This window comes from Thalassophryne amazonica, chromosome 7 (genome assembly GCF_902500255.1).
Source record: "Thalassophryne amazonica chromosome 7, fThaAma1.1, whole genome shotgun sequence".
Taxonomy (NCBI): Eukaryota; Metazoa; Chordata; class Actinopteri; order Batrachoidiformes; family Batrachoididae; genus Thalassophryne; species Thalassophryne amazonica.
Window position 1 is genome coordinate 80,561,784 of NC_047109.1, and position 13,573 is coordinate 80,575,356.

The following is a 13,573-nucleotide window of genomic DNA, read 5'->3' on the forward strand; positions in this document are numbered from 1 at the left end:
TGTTATTTAGCTGAAAAAGTCTGGGTGGAGTAGCGCTTCTACTTAACTGGCAAATTTTCGCGTCGGAGATAAATGTGCGCAGCAATTAAACAGCAAGACATAACACACTGACATTTTCTACCCAAGTAAGTATTTTCCCACTCTAGAACCAAAAACACAGAACGGCTAACTCACCTTTGCTACGTTTTAGAGATCCTTACTTTAAAACTTGCAGGAATGAGTGAGTCAGAAAAAGCGCGAACACCACAGACACCGGGATGTTTTGATTCCTCTGCTGATCATAAGGACGGCTGGATCCGGTCAAGCTTGTGGTTGTTTGTAGACAAAACATCAATCTTTCCATTGGTACCAAGTATTAGCTTATTCGTGCTGATTACGAGAAACGGCGGCACAAAAACTACAGCAGTGATCCAGAACTGGCAATGATCCGGAACTGGGCAAGTGACTGTATCTGTGAGGTGACTGGTGGGTGGATGATATATATATATATATATATATATATATATATATACAAAGAGTAATTAGACTAACTGGCAACAGAGTCCAGTAAACAGAAGGCAATCTCACAAAACAAACTCAGGGAAATAAAGTATGGCAATAAGAAGTCAAGCATGAAGAAATACTAGAAACTGAGGGCAAGAAGCACAGCATTCAGATGACGAGAGAAAGAAACACGGGGGTTTAAATAAACTGGGAGTTCATCACAAATTGGAGACAGGTGAAGAAAATTACTAATGGGAAACAGCTGAGGAGAAACACAGGAAGAAAGCTTCAGAAACACACTAGCAAAGGTTGATCACAAAATAAACAGGAAGTGTGCAAGAAGGACAAAATCATAACAATACTCAAGAGAATTAAAACCAAGAATTGTCACAAGAGGGAGGCAGAGGACAAGGACAGATGCAGGCATAAATCATCACAAATCTAAGCTCTTGAAAACACATCAACTGGTTGCAAATAATTATGCACGAATGAACAGATGGTTATGAATGCTACATTGTGTTTCTGCTAATAAATGCCCCTAAATCCCATACACTGTAGCTTTAAGTGATGACATAAATCATGGTTTGTAGATGACTAACTGTTAACTGAAAATATTATCTTGGTGCAACAAAATAAAAAATGCAAGTGGTTAACGTTGGTTATTATTTGCATACGCCAGTGGCAGAACTATTACTTATAATTTGTTATTGGATGTGATTATTGCACATTGAGTAAAAAGTGTGATTGAATTAAATATTTAATTTACTATATGTATCTTTACAAATTAACAGCTGAATGTATGTAGACATATGAAGAGTTTAGATGCAAAATGCTGTTAGGCCATTTTCCCAAATGGGGAAACATGCAACTGAAAACGTGAATTCACAGCAAAATGTGATAGAAAATGCACAAATTTACATAAATAAAATTTAAATGGCGCATTCAAATTCGTTAAATATTGTGTACACTGATCGTGATCTAAGCAGCCAAGTGCATGTTGGCCTCAGTTTAAAAAAAACTCTGGTTTTGGACTTTTGCATCCATATTCTTCATAGGTTGCATTTGTTTCACTACTTTGACCGATGCATTGCACGAGTAAAGGTAATTTGCTTTTAAGAGTAGTTGAAAAAGTGTTCCTAATGAAGTGGCCAGTGAGTGCCTACATGATTCTGTGGATCTAATAATATAACGTGGCCCTCTTGAGATGTCAGTATTTGTATTGTCAGACAACTTTCTAACATAACGTTTTTTTTTATTTTGTTTTGTTTTTTTGTGCTGTAATAATTATTTTACCTCCGGGATAAAGTCTTTTAAAGAAAATTTCACCTTTGTATTTTAATGCCCCTTGCCCTTTTCCTCCACTTTAATTTCCACGAATTGTTTCTATGTTCCGGTGTTTGTTCCAGCCTGCACGTGTAGAATTCAGAGTTCCCTTGGAATAAAACAGTCAGTACCACATGTGTGAGATAAAGTAAAGCAGCCGTTCAGCTTGAAGACAAATAAGTGCACTGTGGATATGTGATGTGAAGGTGGAGGTTCAGTTCAGAGACACCGAGAGAAATATTTATTTGGCATTGCTGCAGAACTCCTGACATGCTGACGTGTGTTGATCCGGGGTGAGGCCTCGGTATCTGCACAGCACGTTCCCATATCAAACCATTTACTGAAGATGCAAAAAATATTATACAAATCAACTCAGGCATTTTTGGCAAATCACTGTTTTTTGTTATCTAAAATGATGTGCATCACTTTTTTTTCCTTTGTTGTAGTTTTGTACCTTCAAAAAAAACATAGATGAAACGGATCTGATGAAACTACAGCCTGTGTGTCCACAACACAATAACTTCAGATTATTTAAAATTCTTTAATATCTTGTATGAAACATGACAAGTATTAAAGAAAACAATGCAATCAGACATAGAGAAGGTAAAATCTTAACAGTGGTAGCATTTGGAGTTTGGCATGTTTGTGTGCCAGTGTTTTCTTCTAATTTTTTCCTTTTCCTTTTATTTCTTTCTTCTTGTAGAACCGAAAACATTTCTCGCAGGCAATCGAGAGGCCGGCGACAAGTGGAAGAAATTCTTCAAAGTCCAACTTTTGATCTTTGTTGCGATCCAGGTCAGTCATGATTCTGTCCACTGCTTTTGGGTCCTTCTGATTCTAAATAATTTGTGAGAGAATGAATTCAAATGAGAAGCAATGATTCGCAGACATGATCTCACACAGCAGAGATTACAAGAGAGAAGAGTACCTTCAGGAAGTTGGGCAGCTCAGTTTCAATAAGTTTTTTTAGTTCCTTCTTGTTTAAGTACTGTTTATCACTGTCTTCTTCTGCATATCGGTGGAAGAGCATAATCAAGGACTCCATGCAGTTCTCCAGCTCGGACATGTCTGCAGAGATGGCTGCTGAAAAGGAGGAAAGGCATACTTGGGAAATACTTAAAGAAATAAAATTTGCAATGCACAAAGCTTTATGAGCACAGTGATGCACACTGGAGTCATAATTCTCCAATAATATCAATATACTGCTTACTTTTCAAAGCATGTCTTCAATGTTTAACATTAGACAAGTCATACTTTGGAAAAGCATCTTTGTGTCTGCCTGCGCCTGTTACATATGGGTGGGGCTCAATTCTCAAAGTAGAAATTCTCATGATACAAATAAAATGTCCTGCTTGGTCAGTTAGACACACCCACCTGGTCTCTGGGAGAAAGTGAAATGAAGCGAGAGCAGCAGTACACAATGTTAACATCCTACGCAACTAATTCTTTGTTGAGTTACACGTCAACAAACTGTAAAATACAGCAATAGCCCCAATATATGAGGGCCCCCCCACCCCCGCTCCCTTGGAAATACATAAAAAACAGGGTTATCTTCTATTCAGGACCAAGGACAGTAAGTGGTGCCACATTTCCGTGAAACAAGCCTGCATGGATGCCCCTCAGGACTACTGTGTGGCTATTTGCACAAATGAACAAATGAGCTGATGTTGTCTCCAACTGGTTCAGAATGCTACTGCTAGAGTTGACTAGGAGAAGAAAGTTCAACCATATTTCCCCTATTTTGGCCTCCCTTTGCTGGTTTCCTGTCCACATGAGGACAGATTTTAAGGTTTTGTTATTAACATACAAAGTCCTCTGTGGACTAGCGCCTCCCTATCTGGCAGACATAATTAAACATTACATACCAGCCCGTGCTCTACGTTCTCAGGAGACAGGATTACTGTGTGTTGAAAAGGTTAAAAAGAAGTCAGCAGGCCAGAGCTTTCTCTTATCGTACACCTGTCATGCAGAACAATTTGCCTGCTGAGATAAAACGGTCTGATTCTCTGGAGACAGTCAAGTCCAGATTAAAGACCTATCTGTTCTCTCTTTCATATGAATAATATACTAGTGTTGTACTGAATTATTTTTCCCCTCCATCCTTTTTTTTTAACTAATAATGAGAAGGACTCACTCTCATATCTAACTTATGAGACTGTTAGTGAAGCAAAGGGCTAGTTGCCTGTGACCGCATTAGCATCCTGTCTGTGATTCTGTCATTTTACTGCTGGGTAACAGTGTTCTTAGATTTGTTAGTGCCATCTGATTGACTCTGCTCTCAATTTCTCTGTTTGAGGTGCGATCTTCAAACCACTTTTGCAGATGGTTGCAGTGGATGGAAGCACCATTTTAGCTGTCCTCTGTCTGAAGGTGCAGCCTGTCTGATGAGGTCTTTTGGTTGGCAACTGCTGAAGGATTACAACATGACTGTAACCTAACGATTATAACCTTTCTGTTCTAGGTTTGTATTTTAGAAATATCTCTGTTGTACTACCTTTGTTATTGGTAGTATGGGCTAATGCTGTGTTTACACATAACGATGACAAGTCACGAATGCCACAAAGTACACATTCTTGGCCGCTGATCACAAATGTGATGATTCGGGGCAGAGGCGTCAGGTGTCCTCAGGAACTGCTGCAACCTGTTACCACACGTTACGATTAATGGCACGTGTTGCTGGAGAATTATCAGGAACCATTACGCACGGTCAAGAATAGTGTTCCGCGTTGTTGTGCACTATTGCGCGTAACAGTGCATCGTTAAGTTCTGTCACGTTGTGAACGAGGTGAATTGTCTCCACACACACACCCATATTCATCCAACCGAATTCAGCTCGCTCCAGTTTTTCAGAACTTTGTGACTGCATGCGTAGTTGGGCTCTGTGCCATGGAGTGGCGCAGAGAGGAGGAGACGGACAGCGCCAGATCTGTGGCTTCATGCGGCTCTCGTCTCGCCCATTTTCCCAAACATCAGGCACATGCAGCAGGTGGAACACCTGCAGGAGCGTGCTGAAGAGCACTGAAATTTGACTTTTAGCCGACTTGGTGTCAGCAATCAAACTGAATGCAGTACAGCAGGGTTTAACTGTGCGCGCGCTTCTTCTTCCGCCGGACTGGAGGAGGTGCAGAGATGTCTGGCTGCACGTGAGTCTCCTCTCGCTCCTCTGGTTGCTCAGACTTGTTCTCCCGCTCATCGGTTACAACAGCAGGTGGAGCACCTGCAGGAGCATCCTGAGGAGCTTCAGCAGGAACTGTGGAATTACATTTGGAGCTGAGTTTAATTGTGCGCACATGACAGAAAACTGATTTGTTGTGGCGCGCAGTGAAATGTGATGCCGCGTTACAAGTCATGTCAAAACTTGACAGCTTCCGTCTCACTTCGTAATAACGCGTGACAGTTTGGGCTCCAAGAACCATCACAGGAACCACTACGAACATTGTCACGTTCTATTAAGGATCAATACTCATCAAGACGGATCAATACGCTCAGTTGCGACCTCCACGACGTGAGACGAAATGAGGGTGGTGCGTGATATTCGTGGAAGATTTTTTGACAGGCAAAAACATGCTCCATGAATATCAAGAATATCACGCACCAACACGCACTATTAAGAAACCTATTCAGATACGTTAAGTCACATTAAGAATGTCAGGAATGTGTCACGAATGACAGAAAAATGACATTCGTAACGCGTCTTGGTTATGTGTAAACGCACCTTAAGAAGTTAGTCACCCCCTTGAGTCTGGTTTGCTTGCGGTTTCTTCCTGAAATTAGACCTGAGGGAGTTTTTCCTTGAGGTGAATTAGGTTGGGATTTGGCACCATATAAATGAACTGAATTGAATTAACCCTCAAGTGATCAAGTGGGGTTATTTATGACCCTGGGCATATATATTTTTTTTGCACTGCTTATCTATACTCAACAAAAATATAAACGCAACACTTTTGGTTTTGCTCCCATTTTGTATGAGATGAACTCAAAGATCTAAAACTTTTTCCACATACACAATATCACCATTTCCCTCAAATATTGTTCACAAACCAGTCTAAATCTGTGATAGTGAGCACTTCTTCTTTGCTGAGATAATCCATCCCACCTCACAGGTGTGCCATATCAAGATGCTGATTAGACACCATGATTAGTGCACAGGTGTGCCTTAGACTGCCCACAATAAAAGGCCACTCTGAAAGGTGCAGTTTTATCACACAGCACAATGCCGCAGATGTCGCAAGATTTGAGGGAGCGTGCAATTGGCATGCTGACAGCAGGAATGTCAACCAGAGCTGTTGCTCGTGTATTGAATGTTCATTTCTCTACCATAAGCCATCTCCAAAGGCGTTTCAGAGAATTTGGCCGTACATCCAACCAGCCTCACAACCGCAGACCACATGTAACCACACCAGCCCAGGACATCCAGCATGTTCACCTCCAAGATCGTCTGAGACCAGCCACTCGGACAGCTGCTGGAACAATCGGTTTGCATAACCAAAGAATTTCTGCACAAACTGTCAGAAACCGTATCAGGGAAGCTCATCTGCATGCTCGTTGTCCTCATCGGGGTCTCGACCTGACTCCAGTTCGTCGTCGTAACCAACTTGAGTGGGCAAATGCTCACATTCGCTGGCGTTTGGCACGTTGGAGAGGTGTTCTCTTCACAGATGATGCGAAGGAGATGTGTTGCACTGCATGAGGCATATGGTGGTCACACCAGATACTGACTGGTATCCCCCCCCCCAATAAAACAAAACTGCACCTTTCAGAGTGGCCTTTTATTGTGGGCAGTCTAAGGCACACCTGTGCACTAATCATGGTGTCTAATCAGCATCTTGATATGGCACACCTGTGAGGTGGGATGGATTATCTCAGCAAAGGAGAAGTGCTCACTATCACAGATTTAGACTGGTTTGTGAACAATATTTGAGGGAAATGGTGATATTGTGTATGTGGAAAAAGTTTTAGATCTTTGAGTTCATCTCATACAAAATGGGAGCAAAACCAAAAGTGTTGCGTTTATATTTTTGTTGAGTGTAAATTTAATCAGAAAAAGTTACCTACCATGAATTTGTTGATCTGTTTGTCCTGCATTTGTTCATAGAATTTTGCAAGAATCAGCTGATCCGTGTGGTAAGTATAATCCAAAATTGTGCAGAGTCACTTATGGCCCCCTGGGAAGATCTGTGAGATTTTCAACATTATCTTCAGATGGTATTGTAATTTGGCAACTCTAATCATTATATTTTATTATATAGTAGCTGAGTGGATCCTTGTGATTTGATTGGTACTTTGTATGTCACATAACATGGATTATCCATCCCATTTGTGCTCCATTGCATTTAGAGTGCAATTTGGTTCCATTTACAATGCAAATTTGGTTCCATACATTTGGTACCATTGCACTCTGCACACACACGTGCGCACGCACACACACACGCACACACACACACACACACACACACACAACATGTCTGCACGCACACACAAAACAAATCCACTACGCTGTCTGGAGGCTGTTAGCAGGAAGTTAGAATGAAAAGACTAATTTCTGACGTGATTTTTTTTTTTGCTGCACTGAGGATGTACACAGTCTTTTTTATGTAGTACATGTGCGCACAAGCGCCGAACTGGTTGTGTGAGCCTGCGTGTGTGTGTGGGCTCACAATGACAATGACACAAGCGAGATGACGATCTGATTGAACTAACTGATGGTGCTAATTCTTGTAACACACACACAGCCACATATTCACTCCGCTGTAAGCCGTCTGGATGCATGAAGAGCTGTTCAGAAGAAAAGCTGATGTGATTTTTGGCTGGACTGAGGAACTACACAGTCTTTTTTATGGTAGTTCGAAGTCAGTGCACTGTATCACCGGACTACATGTCACAATTTGGACTTTAGTAGCAGTGGAAACCAAAAATATATGTCCCTTTTCTGTTGTTTATAAATTAATAAAATATCAAATGACAAGGATCTATTTTAGCTGTTATATAAAACAAATAATGAATCTGTTTACATTATTTTAATGGAACAAACATACCATTCAATTTGGCTTCACTTTGTTGAATGGTATGGTCCAGTTTTCACCTCATGAAATATTCATACCATTCAACTCATAAACATTCATTATTTCTACACTGTTTTGCAGGGAAGCATGGCCATCAGACCTAGAATAGCAAGATTTACAGCTGCACAACCACTGAGCTGAATTCTTGATGCCCAGTGTGAGGATGAAAATAGCTCATAATTGTCACAAAGGATGACTGATGGGTTCACTGAGATTTGTGTTAACGTACTGCCATATTTACTAGTCACCGGTTCTTCTCTATTTGATGCTATAATTATCCTACCATATTAGTCTCTAACACCGCGTTTACATCGAGTCCACAACCGATGTGCAATCGAAAAATGGCTCCTGCTCGCCGTCACTCTCACTGGCTCTCACTGGAGTTGCAGGTTGGTCACAGTGGGGTCCATCGGTCTCCAACAGGTGCGCGAGTGTATTGAACTGTTTAAAACACTCGCAGAAGTTGTGCGGCCAGTTACAAGATACATAATCAGTCTCGTTAACTCTCACAGGTCTCAACCCACTCCCAACCTGATCCTAATGGCTGTAATAGACTCTCAATTGACTCTGCATGGGGTTGCATCACTGATATTAACAGATTTTTCACTTGCATAATTCATTCGCAGTGCATGCTTGGTGTAAACACAAATAACAGATCAATCTGGAGACCAGCCGACATTTGTGAGAGTTGAGAACATGTCATGGTCTTGTAGGTCTTATATGAGTCTCAGTCCGGTTTAAATGGGGCATAAAATAAAATAACTTGGTTGCTTTTGGGTTAACAATGTCACCATTCATGCATAGTTCACATCAAGCTAAAATACAAGAATGCATTGAGTTCATTTCTGGCTCTACTACACATCCTGTTGATACCTATGTATTTCTCTAGAGTTATTTCTTTAATAACTGGATTTTTCTATGACACACACTGCAAACGTGGACCAACTTAAAAAATACTGTAATTTGTTACACATAAATTTATTAGTTACTCTCAAAGCATATTTAGAATTTAAGGTTGCAGCCATATTACAAACACAATTTGAGGAAAAAAATTGGTGTGACAAATTATATTAATTTTAAGTATTTCAAGTTCCACTTTTTTTCATTTAGCGCACCCAGAAGCCTAATTGTTGATACTATAATTTGATTAAGGCTGTGGATTTATCTGCTCATTAAAAGAAAAAGAAGGTGGTGGTGGTAAGAGAAAATATTCTGCAGGCTGAACTTTTGTCTTGACACCCAGTAAGTTCCTTTACTTCTGCTTTTATCAAGCACTAACATGTAAACATGGCTGTAGAGCCCTAATTTTCAATTGAATACATTTATTTTTAAGGAAGTGATATTTTTGGCTCCAAACCTCTATGTAAGGTTTTTAAGGCACTTGCTGACTTTCAGCTTGCTGAAAGGGCGTAGCCTATCATATGACCCCTTTAAAAAAAACAACTACCAATTACACATAATGTTCCTGGACTGTAGCCGCTGAGTAAATAACCCAAAATACTTTTGAAATGCTAATTTGGATGCCCACCTGTATCTTTGAATTCCCACAGCAGCACTGAGGCGTTAAGAGCACTGTGGGCTCCTGCACTTCATCCAAATCTAACATTTTTGGTGAGGGCGTGGCAGCAAAACTGGCTCTCCAGCCACATTTTTTGTGATATTACACATTATTTTCTGGCACTGAAAGAGCACATTCTTTTCTTACCTCACCACCTCCTCCTGTTTAGAGAGTTTCAGGCAAATCCACATTAAATAAAGTATAAAGTATAAACTTATAGAAGTGAGGAAACAAGATTGAAAAGAGTCGAGCAGAAAACAGAAGCAGACTTTTATGTGCAAACAGCAGAAACATCTTCAAGTAATGGAACCCTGAGATTAAGGCTTCAGATTTTTCTCTACAGCTAATTTCTCTGTTTCTTAATCGTACATGAGACAACATGAGTGCAGGAAAAGTGACCAAAAAAAGGTGAAAATAAGTGTTACACTTACCACGAGAGGAACAGAGAAGTGTTTGTGCTGGAAAAAGGGGGCTGACGCAAAGTTTAACCACCAGTTTATAGTCAGGGAGGCAACTCCTAGACAGGGAGGGAGAAAAAGAAAGAGAGAGGAAGGGAGGAGTGAGAGAAGCTTGTGTTTGTAACAGTCCATGAACACACAATCAGTTTTTCCATCCGTTCACTGAACCTCATTCAGTCCAAACTATAATTTGCTTCACTTCAAAACCACTGAGTTTTTGCTTTTATTTTTATTTCTTCACTTCATCTTTCCATCTCTGAATGCCATAGTTTTACTTATCAAAGCATAAAGCTTTCTTTCACCTCCCAAACAGGAACATTTGCCATAAATACAATAAAAGAAAGTAATGTATATGCAGCGTGCAAGAATTTAAACTATAAATAAATACAAACGTCTACACATTATAAGTGCATATAAATGAAGTGGTGGAAAGAATGTACTGTATATTTACTCAAGTACTGTATAGATTTCCTGTATTTGTACGTTTATTTTCTCTTTATACTTCTACTCCACTACGTATCAGAGGCAAACATGTTACTTTTTACCTCCACTACATCTGACAACTTTAGTTACTAATTATTTTGTAGCTTCTGATTAACAATCAGGAAATGTTGAGACGTGAAAGCATTTACTACTTGGCAATGTTGCCATTCCTTCTCACAACACTGAAAAGACATTCCGGCATTAAGAATATCAAGCAATGAAGTGTTTCAGGTGTTGTTTTGCTCCATTCTTCCTGCAAACACCTCTTAAGGTGTGCAACAGAATCAAATGCATTTTTACTTTCAAAATAACCCACACATTTTCTATTGGGGACAGGCCAGAACTGCAGACAGGCCACTCCAGTATCTACCTACTTCTTCCACAGCTTGCAGTAGTAATGTGTTCAGAATGTGGTTTTACATTGTGTTGCTGAAAAATGCATGGACAGACTTGGAAAAACTGTTTTTTTTAAATTTGCATCTTCCATACGATTCCATTTTTTTTTGGGTATATATATATATATATACAGTGAGGAAAACAAGTGTTTGAACACCCTGCGATTTTGCAAGTTCCCCCACTTAGAAATCATGGAGGGGTCTGAAATTTTCATCTTAGGTGCATGTCCACTGTGAGAGACATAATCTAAAAAAGAAAAAAAAAAAAATCCGGAAATCACAATGTATGATTTTCTAAATAATTTATTTGTATGTTACTGCTGCAAATAAGTATTTTAACACTTGTGAAAATCAATGTTAATATTTGGTACAGTAGCCTTTGTTTGCAATTACAGAGGTCAAACGTTTCCTGTACTTTTTCACCAGGTTTTCACACACTGCAGCAGCGATTTTGGTCCACTCCTCCATACAGATCTTCTCTAGATCTTTCAGGTTTGGCGTTTCAGCTCCCTCCAAAGATTTTCTATTGAGTTCAGGTCTGGAGACTGGCCAGGCCACTCCAGGACCTTGAAAGGCTTCTTACGGAGCCCCTCTTTAGTTGCCCTGGCTGTGTGTTTAGGGTCATTGTCATGCTGGAAGACCCAGCCATGACCCATCTTCAATGCTCTTACTGAGGGAAGGATGTTGTTTGCCAAAATCTTGCAATACATGACCCCATCCATCCTCCCTTCAATACAGTGCAGTCGTCCTGTCCACTTTGCAGAACAGCACCCCCAGAGTATGATGTTTCCACCCCCCATGCTTCACGGTTGGGATGGTTTTCTTGGGGTTGTTCTCATCCTCTAAACATGGTAAGTGGAGTTGATTCCAAAAAGCTCTATTCTGGTCTCATCTGACTACATGACCTTCTCCCATGTCTCCTCTGGATCATCCAGATGGTCACCGGTGAGCTTCAAATGGGCCTGGACATGTGCTGGCTTGAGCAAGGGGACCTTGCTGTCCAGCAGGATTTTAAACCATGACAGCATCATGTGTTACTAATGTAATCTTTGTGACTGTGGTCCCAGCTCTCTTCAGGTCATTGACCAGGTCCTCCTGTGTAGTTCTGAGCTTTCTCAGAATCATCCTTACCCCACAAAGCGAGAACTTGCATGGAATCCCAGACCGAGGGAGATTGACAGTCCTCTTGTGTTTCTTCCACTTTCTAATAACATCATAACAGTTGTTGTCTTCTACCAGGCTGCTTGCCTGTTGTCCTGTAGTCCATGCCAGCCTTGTGCAGGTCTACAGTTTTGTCCCTGGTGTCCTTAGACAGCTCTTTGGTCTTGGGCTATGGTGGACAGGTTGGAGTGTGATTGATTGAGTGTGTGAACAGGTGTCTTTTATACAGGTAACAAGTTCAAACAGGAAAATTAATACAGGTAAAGAGTGCAGAATAAGAGGGCTTCTTAAAGAAAAATTAACAGGTCTGTGTGAGCCAGAATTCTTGGTGGTTGGTACGTGTTCAAATACTTATTTGCAGCAGTAACATGCAAATAAATTATTTTAAAAAAAAAAAAATCATACATTGTGATTTCTGGATTTTTTTTTTTGGATTATGTCTCTCACAGTGGACATGCACCTAGATGAAAATTTCAGACCCCTCCATGATTTCTAAGTGGGAGAACTCACAGGGTGTTCAAATACTTATTTTCTTCACTATATATACGATGTCTGTGAGAAAAGAAACGGATCTTTTTATTTTTTTCAAAAACTATATGGATTTGAATCACGTGCGATTACATCAGACAAGCTTGAACCCTAGTGCGCATGCGTGAGTTTTTTCATGCCTGTCGGTTGCGCATTTGCCTGTGGGCAGGCTTTGAGTGAGCACTGGTCCACCCCTCCCGTCAGAATTCCTTTGTCTGACAACTTGCTGAGAGACTGGCGCTTTGCTTTATCAAAATTTTTTCAGAAACTGTGAGGCAGATCCAAGTGGACACCATTCGAGAAATTCAGACGGTTTTCGGTGAAAGTTTTAAGGGCGGATGAGAGATTATGGAGTGTTACTGTCACTTTAAGGACTGCCCACGGAGCCGGACGGCGCGCCGCGCCCCGAGCCGCCGTTGTCAGCCTGTTTCGAGCTGAAAACTTCCAAATTTAAGCCTCTGTTGACCCAGGACGTCGTGAGAGAACAGAGAAGTTTCAGAAGAGGTCGGGATCAGCAGTTTATCTGGACATTCCACTGTTAAAGGAGATTTTGTAATGAAAGACGTGCGGACGGATTCGCGTGTCGGGACGCAGCCGCTCATCGCACGGCGCCACATGAAAACGCCTCCGTGTTGATAACCATTCGTAAGATTTAGGCGGCTTTCGATGGCTTTCAGTCGAGTGAGTAGCCGAGAAATTGTTTAACAGCTGGGCATGTTCAAACTTGTCCTGTAAGGCTTCCAACGGAGGTGTTTTGCTGTGGCGCCGCGCCATGAGCGGCTGGGTGCCAACGCGCGAATCCGTCCGCACATCTTTCATTACAAAATCTCCTTTAACAGTGGAATGTCCAGATAAACTGCTGATCCCGACCTCTTCTGAAACTTCTCTTTTCTCTCACGACGTCCTGGGTCAACAGAGGCTTAAATTTTGAAGTTTTCAGTTCGAAACAGGCTGACGACGGTGGCTCGGGGTGCGGCGCGCCGTCCGGCTCCGTGGGCAGTCCTTAAAGCGACAGTAACACTCCATAATCTCTCATCAGCCCTTAAAATTTTCAGCAAAAACTGTCTGAATTTCTCGAATGGTGTCCACTTGGATCTGCCTCACAGTTTCTGAAAAAATTTT

At 41.1% G+C, this 13,573-nt stretch overlaps 1 protein-coding gene across 1 annotated transcript; it reads right to left on the reverse strand.

The window, feature by feature from the left end:
* Positions 1-2,331: 2,331 nt before the first annotated feature.
* Positions 2,332-9,962, reverse strand: s100a10b (S100 calcium binding protein A10b). The gene is made up of 3 exons (XM_034174749.1): positions 9,858-9,962; positions 2,735-2,889; positions 2,332-2,643 (listed from the first exon to the last, which is right to left on the reverse strand). Exons 2-3 carry the CDS (start codon positions 2,870-2,872, stop codon positions 2,470-2,472), a joined length of 312 nt encoding a protein of 103 aa, XP_034030640.1. The 5' UTR covers positions 2,873-2,889; positions 9,858-9,962; the 3' UTR covers positions 2,332-2,469.
* Positions 9,963-13,573: the final 3,611 nt, after the last annotated feature.

What these genes read in the sequence shown, in the direction of transcription:
- s100a10b (XM_034174749.1), bottom strand. Translation starts at nt 2,872, where the DNA reads ATGTCCGAGCTGGAGAACTGCATGGAGTCCTTGATTATGCTCTTCCAC. An exon ending in AGCTGCCCAACTTCCTGAAG is followed by an intron (nt 2,644 to 2,734) that starts GTACTCTTCTCT and finishes CAAATTATTTAG; the next exon opens with AATCAGAAGGACCCAAAAGC.